Source organism: Bombus vancouverensis, chromosome 9, assembly GCF_051014615.1.
Source record: "Bombus vancouverensis nearcticus chromosome 9, iyBomVanc1_principal, whole genome shotgun sequence".
NCBI lineage: Eukaryota > Metazoa > Arthropoda > Insecta > Hymenoptera > Apidae > Bombus > Bombus vancouverensis.
In genome coordinates, this window is record NC_134919.1 from 16,856,728 (window position 1) to 16,873,409 (window position 16,682).

The 16,682-nt window shown below is 35.9% G+C and overlaps 1 protein-coding gene across 5 annotated transcripts in view; it reads right to left on the reverse strand.

Annotated features, from left to right (window-relative positions):
* The window catches only part of Ptp36E (protein tyrosine phosphatase 36E), a 108,334-nt gene that overhangs the window by 875 nt on the left and 90,777 nt on the right, over positions 1-16,682 (reverse strand). For all 5 annotated transcript variants that reach the window (XM_033338223.2, XM_033338220.2, XM_033338218.2 and 2 more), the window contains 9 exons: positions 14,196-14,283; positions 10,811-10,887; positions 9,541-9,675; positions 7,292-7,432; positions 2,356-2,516; positions 2,096-2,231; positions 1,378-1,627; positions 779-855; positions 199-438 (listed from right to left, as the gene is read on the reverse strand). In XM_033338223.2, coding sequence (XP_033194114.1) covers positions 199-438; positions 779-855; positions 1,378-1,627; positions 2,096-2,231; positions 2,356-2,516; positions 7,292-7,432; positions 9,541-9,675; positions 10,811-10,887; positions 14,196-14,283 — 1,305 coding nt within the window. The remainder of the gene's footprint in view (positions 1-198; positions 439-778; positions 856-1,377; positions 1,628-2,095; positions 2,232-2,355; positions 2,517-7,291; positions 7,433-9,540; positions 9,676-10,810; positions 10,888-14,195; positions 14,284-16,682) is intronic.

The following is a 16,682-nucleotide window of genomic DNA, read 5'->3' on the forward strand; positions in this document are numbered from 1 at the left end:
CTTTCTTCGATGGCGTGGACAACTTAATTTGGGAAAGCACCAGCCTAGTAAGCGAAAGATTCGGATTCGAATCTCGATCCGGCAACCCGTACTAGTTAGAGAACTAGATCGCCCAAGAAAATATTTTTAGATGTCTTCTTAAACTCCGTAGAGAGAATTCAAAGCGTGTAAAAGAAGGAGCAGCAAGCTGTTTCTCACCCAGGTCTTGATGTTCGTGTAGTGGTTGTGGCTGATGTGATCAATCGTAAAAACGGGTCCGTATTTCTTCGAGTGTTTTCCCTCGGGCCAGAAACTGGGGAAGTTGGTGGAGCCTGGGGGAGGTACGCAGAGTACCACCACGGCTGAACACTCGTAATCGTAAACCAGGGACCAAAACTCACCGCACGTGTGTCGAAGAGGCCATTCAGTAACGATGTATTCCCTGGGCTTCGTGTAACCCTGTCGAGAACGATCATTTAAGAGAAAAAACGACGATGTTCGCAGGAAATGAACAGTAGTTTATATAATAGAGCGGACGTGGGATGAAGATTGACGAAAGAAGAGATCTTTCCCTATATAGCAATTTGGTTCTACGTGGAGTTTAAATTTGGTGCGCGTTGCATGAAATGTAATTTTTATCAGAGAGGATAACGAACAACCTTTTATATGGGAATTTGAATAAACCTCCGTTAATCTCTAATTGTAGGAAAACAATACACAAAGTTTTATTACAATAGAAGAATTAACTATTAGAGAAGATTGAAATATGGACATTTAGATATATAGATTGTACACTTACGTCCACGAAGACAGCATTTATATAGTCAGTGTAACTGTTACCCTGGAAGCTGGTGAGGTATGGTCGGAAGTTGTCAGCTAAAGTGAGAAATATTAGTTCATGAATAAAGATACGATCGGCTCGCGTTAAATATTACACCCATTATTTATACACATATACACACACACGTAGAAGGGACGTTTACGCATTATATTTCGAAATAATTTTATATTTTTCTGACATAAAGAAATATAACACGATAAAGATTCCAACGTGTAGAATATAACTCTTCCAAAATCGCCAATTATTTCATTTCCAAAAAGAAAAACAAGTGTATGCTCCTTTTTTTTTTTTGAAAAATGCAAGTATAAGATACACAAGAAAGTTCACGTCTGGAATCTATGTATAATACGAGTAACAAATTCATATCTGTTTACAAATATCCCCCGTATAGTTTCTGAAAAAGATATAAAAATTGATAGGGAAATGAAATATAGAGTCTCTAACGCAGTATCCGCATATGCGCGACATGCAATTTTTACAGTGTAGTAAAAGCGTTTCCTTTCTTTTTTCGTTCATCGGAAAAACATTTATACGATGTTTTATCGGTGGAAACTTACGCGGCACAACCAACACGTCTCTGTTCTTTTCCCTGTTATCAGCCCTGTGGCCTCCAGCGCAATCTCCGATCGTAAAGCGCGGCGTCTGCTTACAAATTTGCTGATATTCCCGCTGATATTCATTCATTTTAGTTATTGGATTTTTTACGCTCTTCTGCTTAAGACGTTGCGACAACTCTGAGACCGGAAACCACGAGATGCCACACACCACAAACTCCTCCAGCGTGTCGTACACGAATCTGTATTGTTCCTGCATAATAATAAATCTGATTATTGTAAAATGTTGGGCAACATCCATGTTTACATGTTATTAGCTATTTTCCATCTCTTTTATTTTTTTTTATAAATAATACGAAATATTCATAATTCGTAATTGGCAGACTACAATTCTTATGAAATATTCATACTGTCGTTGAAGATAATTTGAATATTTATAATAGAGCATAGGATATAAAAGGAAATCACCGTTGAATGGAAAATTCATTGTAAAACATCTAATATAACGATAATGAAAAATAGAACTAATAACAAAATAATAATTATTGAAGTAAACATGAGAAACTTTTTCTAGAGATTCCAATAATCTATATATTGCGATAAACAGTGGAATCAACAGAACTCGTCAAAAGGCGAAGCTCAATCTGCTTAAACCAGCATCTTGTGTCTCGTCGCTCGAACGAAACCATAAATAAGAAGACGATCGATATTATGAATTTACCAAGTTCTCGATAAGTCCTCTTCTGCTTTGCCGCAACTTTTTCAAATAGCCAAAGACGTCGAAAGCATCTTCTTCCTCGGCCAATTCCATATTCGCATCTATCGCCAGGTACACGCCTGATCTTCCACCACCATCGCTTAATTTTTTCAAAAACATAACGTTTCTTTCGTTCAACGATTTATCAGATTGGAAAGCATCGTAAGCTATCAAATTGGAAATTACACGAAACCATCGAAATTCATATCGATGGAAATACTTACTTGCAATGGACTACCATAGGTCCAGACTCGTTCTTTATGGTGGAGCCGACTACCGCTCTCACGCGTCGACGGAACTCTAAAACCGCGTTTCCGAATGGACACGTATGCGAGTGCCATTCTGTGTAGTGGAATTGCAATAACGTTCGTTCTTCCGTGACTTCCTGAAACGTCGAATAATAATTTTGTCTTTACCTTTATCCCCTTTTTGTATCTTTCCATTTTCTATTTTCTATTTAGCTCGATCTTTTGGAAACTTTATCGAGCTTCTAAATGATGGGAAGCGAATTTGACGGGACTCGAAGTGGTTTACATTTTTATCTTTGGTAAAGGAATTTTGATAAAATTTGATGTTTATCGCGTTTGAAAGTCTGCAGAGAATTATTTCAACCTATCGGCGATTTCGCTATTACGTTCTCGCGTTTATTTCACGCGAAATATCGACAGTTTCGTCGTGAATATTATTCACGAAGCAGCAACGTTAGAGAAATTTTGCGCGCTTTAACGCGCCATTAAAATATTTCGCTATCGTTATAAATTCGAGACATTTTGAGCGAGATAATGCGTACGTGTCGTCGGCAGTTCAACTCTCGCAGCACGAATTTTAAACGGCTCTCCGCTATAAGTTACATGCACGTCAGTCAAGTTGACGAATAAATCATGTTTCGTCATAGTGAAGCCTTTGAATTCGCGTTAAAGATTTCCAACAGCTTTTCTAATTTCCAATGTGCGACACAAACTAACTGTTCGGCTTACAGTTCTTTCGAAACAGAAACAAAAATTCAAATAAAATATTATCGTTCAAAATGAAATATTTCGTATTTCGCTACTTTATACCTAATACCCTAAGTTCGTTACTAATCTCCAAAATACATAAAATGTTTTATAATTTTTACTTTGAACCACTCTGTAAAAATTAGTTCTATCTTAACTTCGTCACCTCTGTATCGTCCATTATCCAATATTCTCTCCCTCTCTTTCTCTCTCTCTCTCTCTCTCTTCACGAAGATTCGATATTATATCAACTATAGCGCGTTTCATATTGCAGAACACAAAGTTCACGAAACCAAGCTAAACTACCGAGTTCCTGTAGCGCATTCACACGACGCAGCAACCGAGTGCTGAATTATGCTCCCTGAGGAATTATCACGCACAATGACGCAACAATGCTACTCGACGACAATCTTGTCCCGTTTAGGATGTTCCTTGCTTGTCGAGCATTATGTACCCTTCGCTATTCACGGAATGAGATTGCAACGGAGCGGCGGCGTATTAAATTTTCCGCCGCCAGTAAATCTCGAGACCGATTATTGCCTCGCTTTTATCGCGATTTATAGCGAACGTCTATAGTAACGCATCAAAACGAGGCTTTTCTTTTCTCGATGAGCGAGCAATTCTATGCTTCGATCCACTATATTCCACCGTATCGAATACGATTACTTTATGAAACTTCTTCCTCGAACCTTTCCAACTAGATAGAAAATCAATTTCCCAGGGTTTAAACAAAAAGTAACTCTCTTCTTGTTCTACGACTGTGGTAGATGCCATACGCGATGATGATTACGTGTTTATATTTTTCTACCTGGCCGATGTTCCAAACTAAGCACACAGAATAAAATTACTCAGAATAAAATTACCCTCTATAAGACCGTAATAAAACCTGCGTAGACCTACGGAATCCAACTATGGGGAACAGCAAGTAACTCCAACGTTGAAATGCTTCAACGCTTCCAATCGAAAACGCTAAGATCCATTATAAATGTACCCTGGTATGTCACCAACGAACTAATACATCGCGACCTCGAGATACCAACAGTCAAAGAGGAAATAGCAAACTATAGCGACAGATATAGCAAAAGAGTCGACAAACATCGAAACCCCCTAATTACCGGACTACTCGATACGTCGGACCAGATCCGCAGGCTGAAGAGACACTACCCGGTAGACCTAAACGCTAGATTCGATTAGTTATCTAAATTAAATAATATTTACTTATTTATAATACTTACTTATAAATTATACTTATCTATAATGAGCATCAACTTATCATAAATAATTAGCCATGTCACTGCGCCAGGCCAGAAAAAATTACTGAAAATTCTCAATGCGAGAATCGATTGGAAATTTTAATGAATAAAAAAAAAAATATTTTTCTACGACCGTACGGTTTACTTTTATCCGAAAAACGTTCCAAACCGACGATAACTTTTCATCGAGAACATCTGAACGAAACAGAACTGAAGAAGAATGGAAATATTCGTTCGTCGTTTCAAGCAGCACGTTCGAACGACCAGGATGAATGGCACGGCAGAGAAATTATACAAAGCAAGCATCGTACAACGAAACGACTCGTCATAGTTAAAACAGGGCAGACGTCGGTGAAAATTGGAGAGATCTCCTTGTTTTCACCCCATTTCCGTCGAGTTAATAAAATTAAGCCTTGCGTAACAGTCGTTCGAGTAAATTCATCATTCTCTTCTCGCTTAGTATCGTTCTGTATTCACCCACTTTCAGAAATGGCTACCGGTTTCTCCCCGGTTAATTCCGCTAACTTTTTACCAACTTTCTCACCCGGCAGCGAAATTCACAGACTCAAGCTGAGACCAAACCTTGCGTTACTTTACCTTTCGCTACAGCCACGAGTTCCGAGTTTGCACGATCTTGTGCCAGCCGAGACTTCATTACCGTATTGGGAGATCATTCGACTCTGCGGTCCTTTTACATTATACAGAGTGCAATTCGTGTCACGTAATTTATGGTGATTCGCGGAGGGAAGACTGGGAAAAGAATGCCGGAGTTTGCGATCGATGGCAAGGAATTTCTTCGAAGAGTCGCGAATTTAAGGGAGAAGAGACGATAACGACGATGAGATAGATAAGACAAAGGAATAGCAACAACTATAGAATAATATCGATTATTACGCTCTGGCTTTTTATGTAAATTTATATCTTTACGAGGTAGAGATATTTTTTAAGCAAGAAATTTCACGGAGAAACGAGGAGACAATCGTAGAACGAAGATTTCGAAGTTTCTAAATATCGCGAGTACCTTCTTTTCGATAATTTATACAGGGTGGTTGGTAACTGGTGGTACAAGCGGAAAGGGGGTGATTCTACGCGAAAAAAGAAGTCGAAAATATAGAATAACAATTTTTCGTTCGAGGCTTCGTTTTCGAGAAAATCGACTTTGAATTTGCGCTCGGTACGCGCGCACTTTATCGCGTCTCGTTATAACGGATCTCACTGCAACATTTTCAGCAATTTTTGTAATAATAAACTTTACGATTACTTCGTATTATTTCATTATGTATTCCTAATTTTCCGTTACGGCAAAAACAAACTTAAACTGCGATAATATCTATCGAGACAACGATCTACAGTGAGATCCGTTATAACGAGACGCGATAAAGTGGACGCGTACCGAGCGAAAATTCAAAGTCGATTTTCTCGAAAACAAAGCCTCGAACGAAAAATTGTTATTCTATATTTTCGACTCCTTTTTTCGCGTAGAATCACCCCCTTTCCGCTTGTACCACCAATTACCAACCACGCTGTATATTTTGCACATTGCGTGTATCGCATATATTTTTGCGTAAACAAATGTACAAATATTCGCAGTTTATTAACGGTAAAATAACGAAAATAATACGAGTAAAGGTAACAACGATAGAAAGAATAAAGTTTGAAAATATTCGGAATATTAGTCACGAAGGGTTAAGAATTTACCGAGAAGGAATGCAAAGATACGAGGTATCGGAGATTCGAATTACTATGGGATAATCGTCAGAAAAATATTCAGATTTTCTCAAAAGTGAATAGAGAAGCGTATTAAAAATGCAAACACGTGGAATTGGGTCGCAGGATTCTCGAAGAAAAATTCAGTCTCGAGACGTTTATGCGCGTTATTTATTTCCCTGAGTCTCGCCGTTACTCTGTCTATACGCTATACATTAGTTTACCTGTTTGATAAATTTTATTTTAATGGTATCCATCGAAGCATAATTTTTACTTTCGATTACATACACCCCACCAGAGTAATACGATTAAGGAAATAGTAATTCGTGATTTATCGCGAATCTAAATAAAAAAAAAGGGAAAAGTTTTAAAGCGCTATTGAGAAAAGGAAGCGGAAAACGTTCTTCGTCATTCAACGCAGTCTACCACTTAAATTCGTAAAACATGTTCAATTTACGACTGAGAAGCTGCGAATATTAAACTCACGTATAAAATACATTATGTTGTTGGCGCCGATGTTTCACGCGTAGCATATAGATCCGAGAAACGCGGGATATGTAGATGGGAAAAGGAAACGTGGAAATACGTGCTGAAAGGATGCGGTAACGAAATGTTGCGAGAAAGAGCAGACGAGACAGCGCGTTTCAGATAGGAGAGAAAATCAGGGACATTCTAAAAGCTGGATGATAGAGATAAGGAAAAAGGAAGGTCAAAGGTCGAAGATCAAACGGTTTCGGAGATAAATCGGTGGCAAGAAACTCTATTGTAAGCCAAAGGGTACACAAATAAAGATTTACGTATCTAACGATAAATCTTTGACAAGAATGTACACACCATGGACCATAAATCGCGATGCAAGTGGATCGAGAAAGAAATTCTATGCGTTAAAATAAGACAGGAATCAAGAATAATAAAATTTCTTCAGGGACTTCGTGTTTCAAAACAATAGTAATTTAAAAATATACAAATATACAACCTAACTTATCATAATGTTTGGTAGGCGAAGCCTGCTCGATTATATTCGCAAAAGTATAAAACTGATACGATACAACGTGTCAGACAAGTAGATTTCTCTGAAAAACGAAAAATCTTCCCACGTAATTTTGTTATTCTTGATTTTTCTGTTATTTTTCGCCATACAATCTTCGTCGCTCTATTTATAACACGATTTATAGCTCACCCTGTGTAAGGAGAAGAACACTCACGTCATTGTTATTCTTCTTGTAAAGTCTTATCGTCCGTATGTGAAAATTGGCCAGCTCTTCCTCCTTCAGCACGGAAACACCGATACCGCCATATTCTTCGTCCTTGTCTTTGCTCGCTGGCCAATACTGGACGCACATCACCTGAAATCGATTCGTACGATGTTCGTTATCATTCGACGGATGTGTAGTTTCAGCGGAAAATAGCTCGTACATATAGGACAGTTTGATAAAATGTACGTGTGTCATCCAGGACGAATGTTTGAGAATTTGCGAGGACGAGGTGCAGTATATTTGAAGATCGCGAGAGGCAAGATTTGTATTGGGTATACGGAAAGATGATGGAGATTCGTGAAACTGAGTTTGCCTCGAGTACGACCTAAAAACGGAAATATTGAAATATTTAATAGGAAATTTATTTCTCCGATGGAAAAATAGACATTGGCGAAAGTCGAAGGCTCGAATCGAATGTCACTCGAAAATGAAGAGTCGTTTGGATGTTTGATAAAAAAGATCAGTTAGCATTAAGTAAGAAAGGTAGAAACTGACGAGAATAAGAAGAATTGGTAGAAACAAAAAATAAGGGAAAATCGAAAATGAAATTATGTCGCGTGTAGTTCGAGAAGAAAATATTCAAACACGTAACAATTAATTAATATTTGGCGAAATAGGAATTCGTAAAAACGAAAAATCCAGATATATCTGGATATCGATCGAAAAGAAAATATTCAGATATTTCATAGAAAATTCAGTAAATAATCGGAGAAATGGAAGTTGGAGGAGGCGAGAAATTTAGTGTCGAAACGCTTAGTGTCGTATCAAAAAATGTATGAGAAACAAATAATGTAATGAATTTATTTTCCAACTTGTGTGCATGTGCATTGAAAAAAGCAGGGGAAGGGGAAGCGATAAATTTGCACAAAGTCGAAATTTCCGCACTGCTGTACATCTTCTACCGTGAGTCATCAATTCTTGTTCAGTTTACACAGATCTATTTTATAGACTGATTATTTTACTTCGATAGTACGTCGTAAATTACATCGCTCCTTTAAATAAATATCTTTGTTAGAAATTACGTGTAATGTAACTCTCAACTGGCATCGTTGAACCATAGATTCGTAACGATAATTTAACGCAGGAAACACCCAATTCAAATCAAAGTGATGCACCAACGAATGGAGGAAAGTTACGTTATAATTATTTACCCTCTGAAATTAACGAAGGATCGATAAGGATTACCTTTGATAAGAATTTAAAGAGTCATTATTTCAGAAAACCTAATTTAACAATCAAAAACACGCGAATATTGTATTTATATTTAGCGACAAATTAACTTTTAACAAAAGTTTTTAAGATAGCGTGAGAAAGGTATATTCTTAGCGGAATCGGAATTTTATAATTCTAACGCCTAAATTATAAAAAAAAAAAGGTAGCAATTCGTTAAAAAGCAGAACCCTACGTTGTTGTATGCATCGAAGTAAAATAAATCGACCCACGTAAACTCGCGAAAAGCTTTATGATTCAGCCAATCTTATTTTTCGTACGTCAAGGTAAAAACGTACCCTCGCGAAACCGATGAAAACCGTCGCTTCTTCGACGCTCTGGATAATCATTATGGAAGCAAAGAGGCGAGGCTAAGCGAAGTGGCTGCTAACAACTTCCAAACTCGTTTACTTCGCTCATCCTTGATTTTCACGTGCAAAAGCACGGCTTCTTTAGACTCTGGCCAGAGTCTAAAGCCAGCCTCGACATCAGGTTTCGCAATGACGCGGATCTCTTCGTTTATCGAACGTAGTGTGTCAAAAGGTTGTCACGCAATTTCGTTACCTTGTGCGAGAACCGTACAGCGTGAAACCGTGGTATTTCGAATAGAAATCTCGAATAAAATTCGAATAGAAATACACGCGTTGGAATTATGTTGGCGTGTTTCGTAATATACGAACGCCATTCGTATAATCTGTTAATTCGTTGATATTATTAGTTGGTGATAAATTATCGTACGTACAACAGAGATCTGGTAATAGATAAAAAGAAAAAAAAACAACGTAAAGCTCTGTCGATAAAACGAAAACGTTAAAACGGTTACGCGAAGCAATTTACGTTTCCCAATTTCTACCACCTTTATCACGGCTACGATGTCCCAAATAGATATCAGTCGTTCGGTCAGTCGTGTTAATCTACGCGAATTGCTACCCTCTAACTTGAACTAGCCCCGGCGATTAAATAACAGGACGATCAATTAAAATTCTTACCCTAATGAAATCGAAGGTTTTCGTTAGCATGACGATACAGCAGGCTTTCTCCTGCCAAACCATCCGCCAGAATTCCGTCACACTGTTCTCCATAGGTCCCTGTGTCACGATGTAAGCGTTCGGTTTCAATATGCTCTAAAACATAAATATTAATCGTACAGATGAAATACAATTTCATTTGGATAACGACAGATTATTCGATATAAAATATACAAAGATTTTCGTAATTTAATCGAATTCGATGGAAATAAAATTTTGTTCGGTCACTGTACGCTTGTTGGATCGTAGTTTTTACGTTAAAGAAAATTACGAATTTTGTATACGAAAAGGGAAATTCTATGCCGAAAAGGAGTAAAAAATATGATTAAAAAAGAAAGAAAGATTTATCCCGACGTTTGATTACTTTTACTGCCAGGTATCCCGTCTAAAGTATGGCTGATAAGAAAAGCGTAAGTATTATCGTAATTAACACAAACTATTTTAAGAAAACGTTTCTGTCGCGGAAACGTCACGATGCAATCGTTTCCAAGTAGCTAATCTATTTCGGGAATTGCGATTATGGATTATTCAAATTAGATGATTTCGTGCTTGGAAGCTAAGGAACACGAATAACCTTGATCTTGATCTTTAATATTGCGAGTCACGACGCGAGAACATTAAAAACGATCATTTCCTCGTCCTTCGATAGGTTTAAAAAGTGACGCGTCATCTGCTTGAATGATGGCCAATTCATTACGACTTCTTAATCCTACATGCTACGCTGTATTACAATAATGTAAATTAGAACGGTTCTAAGATACAGTATCGTCAATTTGTATCATGTCACTGTATATAATAATTTATACATCCTTTTGTTACTTCAAAACGTACAGGAACATTCTCTTTCTCTTTGTGATAAAAAATTTCTAAACTTAACTATTTATCGTTTTGTAACACCATCGTGTCGATGCGATACCAAGAAACAAATTAAGACGAAAATTAAGGATCGAATAATTAAGGTTTAAAGGAAGGTTTAATCTCTAACTTCTAGATGAAATGAAAGGCTATAATAAATTACAATATCATCTCAGTGTTATCCCGCGATTATCAGTGATGGTATTTTTATACAATTTTCTGTAACTTTAATTAAAGTTTCAGTTTAGTTAGGAGAAAATTTAACTAGAATCTAGTTTAAAGATAAGAATATCGGTTGGATCTTTTTCTTTTTGGAAAGTGCTTGAAACCAGGATAAGGAAGTCTACTAATAACGGTGCAGACATATTCTACTTACATCTACGTAAGAGGCATTGATGTAATCGGAGTCAGGCTCGCCTTCCACAGGATCCAAAACCACCCTGTTGTAGTCATCTGTGCTCGAAAATCAAATTAACGAACGTTAACAACGTTATAGAGATACGTAAAGCATGTAACACAATTTTTTTGAACAAAGAAAAATAGCTTCTGTTCGTTGAAACTTCAAATTCGCAATGTACAAATTCTCTCTAGTAATCAACCAAGAAGAAAAAACTTAAAAAAGGGTGAGGTAACAAAACCGTTTTGTTTAAACAACAGATGAAACGAAAGCCAGTCGGTTTTCGGTTGATGCAACAGATTCCCGAAAAAGTTGGTCAAATTACTTTTCCAGCGAACGTTTTCACCCAGGGAAACGAGAAACCATATCAATTTGGAGGAAATGTTAGTTCATCTCTTGTGTATGTGTGTACAAGGCGTCTATTTCAGATGGATTTGTTCGAATAACTCTTTAGTGGAATGCAAATTTTTATGCATTTATTGAAAATTTACCATACTCGTTCTAATATGTAGCAGGTAAAACAATATAAAACAATTAAAAAAAAAAAGATACTCGTTGCATGATTTGGTAAATATGGGTAAAGCAATCTGAAAGGATTCAATTTAAATCCTTCAAAAATGTATAGCTTGAATATATAATATGGAAATTGCGCTGTATATCTCGAAAACTAAAACTCATGTATAAGAAAAATATATACACTGACCACAAATTTTTTTTTATTTGTATTATAATATTTATATTGCTAATTAATGAGATTCAAACATATTAACTGTATATCTACTGCTCCTTTACTTTTAAAAAATGGTACCTTCGTACGAATACAGATCTCGAAAACTAGAACTCATGTGTAAGAAAAATATATACACTGACCACAAATTTTTTTTTATTTGTATTATAATATTTATATTGCTAATTAATGAGATTCAAACATATTAACTGTATATCTGCTCCTCCTTTACTTCTAAAAAATGGTACCTTCGTACGAATACAGATCTCGAAAACTAGAACTCATGTGTAAGAAAAATATATACACTGACCACAAATTTTTTTTTTATTTGTATTATAATATTTATATTGCTAATTAATGAGATTCAAACATATTAACTGTATATCTACTGCTCCTTTACTTTTAAAAAATGGTACCTTCGTACGAATACAGATCTCGAAAACTAGAACTCATGTGTAAGAAAAATATATACACTGACCACAAATTTTTTTTTATTTGTATTATAATATTTATATTGCTAATTAATGAGATTCAAACATATTAACTGTATATCTACTGCTCCTTTACTTTTAAAAAATGGTACCTTCGTACGAATACAGATCTCGAAAACTAGAACTCATGTGTAAGAAAAATATATACACTGACCACAAATTTTTTTTTATTTGTATTATAATATTTATATTGCTAATTAATGAGATTCAAACATATTAACTGTATATCTACTGCTCCTTTACTTTTAAAAAATGGTACCTTCGTACGAATACAGATCTCGAAAACTAGAACTCATGTGTAAGAAAAATATATACACTGACCACAAATTTTTTTTTATTTGTATTATAATATTTATATTGCTAATTAATGAGATTCAAACATATTAACTGTATATCTACTGCTCCTTTACTTTTAAAAAATGGTACCTTCGTACGAATACAGATCTCGAAAACTAGAACTCATGTGTAAGAAAAATATATACACTGAACACAAATTTTTTTTATTTGTATACCATCGTATTTATTATAATATTTATAATATTGCTAATTGATGAGATACAAATATATTAATTGTATATCTACTCCTCCTTTACTTCTAAAAAATGGTACCTTCGTACGAATATAGAAATTCAATATTAGTTACGAAAATAAAAATCAGAATTAAAATTGAAATGATATTAGTTACGAAAAATAAGGATATGTGTAAATATTTTTTCTAGCCACTATCTAGGAAAAAATTACGCAAATCTCTGCCAAATATGTATATTCGGAGATCATCGAAATTGAAGAAACGTACTCTACTCCAAATAATTGCCAACATCTTCTATCTATTAACATTATTTTGTTAATTAATTACGTTAAAATATTTAGTAATACGATCATCAACGACCAGTCAACGAGTAGCAGTTGTATCCAACATATTAAAGGGTTGAAACAGACATCCTGTATCATAGGACAGCGCGTACGTGAAACGCCTAGTTCGCCCCTAAAATTTCCTCGTCGCTCTCGCAACTTTCATCCCGCTGTTCTTGTTCCGAAGCACGCGCACGAGAGGCGCGAATATAACCGCGTTTCCTAATTGGACCCACCGTGACCAGAATTTTTCCTGCTAGCGAATAATTAAACCTACTATTATACTACGTTCGTGTGTTGTACACGGAGGATGGCGAAATCAAAAGCTTCGTAGGATAAAAGCGCGACGGGGCGAGAAACGGTGAACAATTATCCTCGAGTATCCGAAGACGAAGTATCCTCTCGTGTGGCAAAAAATCGACGTTGTTTGCGTTGGTATTAAACGTTGGCTATTTTACGTAAATTTTGGGTTAAGTGTCGAGAACTGTTTGGAATGAAATTAAACATTAATTAAAGTAAGAATTGCGCACGGTACGCAGATGGAATACGTAGAGATTTCTTTGGAATTTTAAATTCGGTGTTAGGATGGATAATTAGTTATCGCGAAGAACTGCCGTTTAAATTATTGTAGAGAAACGAATCTGATAGTAAAATATCGGTGTACGAGTGAATTTAACGTTAAATTACCTTTCGTATATATAGAAAATTATATAACTTGATCGTGTAATTACGTTATTTACGAAATAGTAAATTTACCGTAAAATTGCCTTTGCAACGGTAACCTAAGAACGTAGAAATTAATTAATTTTCTAATGAAATGGCGAAGTGCGTACTGAATCACCTTTGAAATAGCGAATTGTGTCTCGAGCTATGTGTACAGAAATGAGCGAAATATTAAGTTATCTAGATATAGAAGTAAATTTCGTTAGTTTCGTATTCCTTATTCAATATTCTCGAACTAGAAACTCGCAGCACTGTTATAGAAAATTATTCCTTCATTTCGGTAGCAAATCTTTTAGAAGATCGTCGAGGTTCGTTGCTTTTTTAGCAGAAAAAATCATGAAAAATTGTATATTTGTTTGTAACGTCAGGGCAGCTGTACTTAAGCTGTATTTTAGCAGCCTATTGTTTATTATAATTATTACAATATTGGTTATTTGCCAGGAAAAAATCATGGAAGATCGTACGTTTGTTTATAGTGTCAGGGTGCTGTTCCTGAATATTTTAGTAGCAGATTTTAAAAACAGTTTATTATATCGAGTAATAATAGCTACGTCGAACGATCGTTACTTACAAGGAATACACCTTTGGTTCTGGTTCTTTTCCTTGTTGGCTGGTTTCGTGGCATGTCTACACGAATGCGTCTCCACCTTCGTTGCCGTCTGTAAACAGATAAAACAAATCTTTAAAACATCCTTCATGACCCGTAGAAGTCTTGTTAATAAAGTGCACGAATTCTTGTTAATATTTCTCGTAACACAGCAACTACCAATCTCTAACGTATTATCTGATTCAAACGTAATTCAAATACACCGCATAGGATGATTTTAGAAAAAAAGATAATTCGAAGAACGTTCATAACGTTACGGGTAAAACGTCCGAGTATTTGCTAATTAACGAAATTACATAAATTTTTCAATGTTCGCTCTATTATTCGGAAAATATATTAATTGGAAGCATCGATGTACGTGCCTGTCCTAACAAATGTGATAATGACACGCAAGTGACACTGCTGGCAGTGGATACAAAGTTTAAATTAAACTTCCTCGATTATTAATGAACCGAGCGGAATTACTCGTGACATCGCGTCCGAATTTCATAAATTTCGTTTGCAACTCACCACACGTATACACGTGTATGCTGCACAGCATATACGATCGTTAATCTCCAGTTATTTCTAGTTGCGCTACGAATTCTATAAGATATGTGTGTATTGTGTGTGTGTGTGTTTTGTTCGAAACGTTATTTTGCTCCATTTCCGCGATTGGAATAATCCGGTGTAATCGCGAATTATAAAGCGAAAGATGAAGAAATCGAACGTCTTAAGTTAAAAAGTCATGGAAAACCAAAACTTCGTACAATAGTTTATGATAGATGTATAATAGTATCGCGAGCTTCTTAGCGCTGTAGATGTCACTTCTTTTTTTGTATCGTGGAAGAAAAATCGGACTCCGATCGCCGGGATTCGAACACCCGAATTCCGAACGTTCGCAACCTAAGGCGCTAACCACTGCGCTGTCGTCGTTCGCCACTAGTTAGTGTCGAGTGGTGGTATTTGTTATCGAGTGCCATCACAGACCCCTCTTTCCACGATACTACATAAATAATTACAAATTTGTAATATATCGAAGGTTTTAAATAACTTTAAGAAATTTCTATACACTTTGCCTGTAAAGAATTACTGTTTTCGATCCTTGCCAATCTCTGGCGATACTCCTGACGGTAAAAAATATTTAAAACAATCAGGAAACCCTAAAGGAGCACACGATATATTTAAAAAAAATAAGCGTATAATACAATTCGTAACAAAAATTTCAAAGATTCCTATAGAAAATGATCTTCAACAAATTAACGATTAATTATAAAATAGCTTTATAAATGTACACTTTACATATTTCATTTTACTGTCGAAAAGATCGATCGACTTGTAAGCTGATTTACGTTATTAACTACATACGTAGATTAATTTCGTTGTAAAATTAAAAGTCTCTATTTCGAAGGTATCGTTCGTGCTGACAATTGGAAAAAAGGCATCGATGATTCAAACTATACATCGCGGACGATAAAATAGTCACTTGTGCAGCTTCCGAACCGCATTCGATGGACTAGCGTGAAAGAGCGCGAGTGCACTGATAAACGTCGAACCAATTACGATGTTCCGATCGGGCGGGAAGGCAATCGACGATAGTGTATCGTTGTACATCGTACAATCCAAACGAGACCATAAATCGTCGATGATCGAGGAGATTGCGAGCTTCAAATGAGTTTTTAGACACTGTCATCTCGATAATTCTCTTACGAACCAAGTCTGACAAGGGAACTCTACCGAACACAATGAAATATCGTTCCTCCGATGCTGACTAAAATTTAATCTAGTTCGTTCCATCAACAAAGAACAGATCTTAAGATTGATCTGATAATCGTGAAATTTGATAGACGATAAACATCGTTCGCTTTGTAAAATTTCTTGTCCCAAGCAGAAATTCGGACTAAAATGAAAGGTTGAAATGGTAGGCCGTATGTTGTTACGTATATAGTATTTTTATTAGAAAAACGATCGATCGAGTAAGAATAATTAAAAAATGTTACTTTCAAGTAACGATACTTTAAATTTTAAATAGGAACACGTCTCTTTTACCATCTGTTAGGGGCTTTCGTTATTATGTCACAGCTCTTTCTTGTTCGCTGTCGTCGTATGGACGCCAAGCAGAATGTCAAATTAAACGCAACTCCATTTTGAACGCCAACTTTATATCCAATATCATGGTATCGTAAATTGTATTAGTAGACGGCATAGGTCGCAAAGCTACTAAAGGTACTTTGATGTTTACTATCCTATTATAGAAACTTCGGCTTACAGGCCCTTTATCCTTTAAGTACAGCATCAACGAAACTTCTATTAGTAACTGTATATAATAAAAAGAAAAGAAGGTATAATAAATTGCACTATACAGCGAGGAACGAGAAAGGATGGAAAAAATTCATGAAATGTATAATATGGAAAACTGTATAAAATATCTAAAGTACAGCGTTTGTTATAACGCTAAGTAGGTCAAGCAAA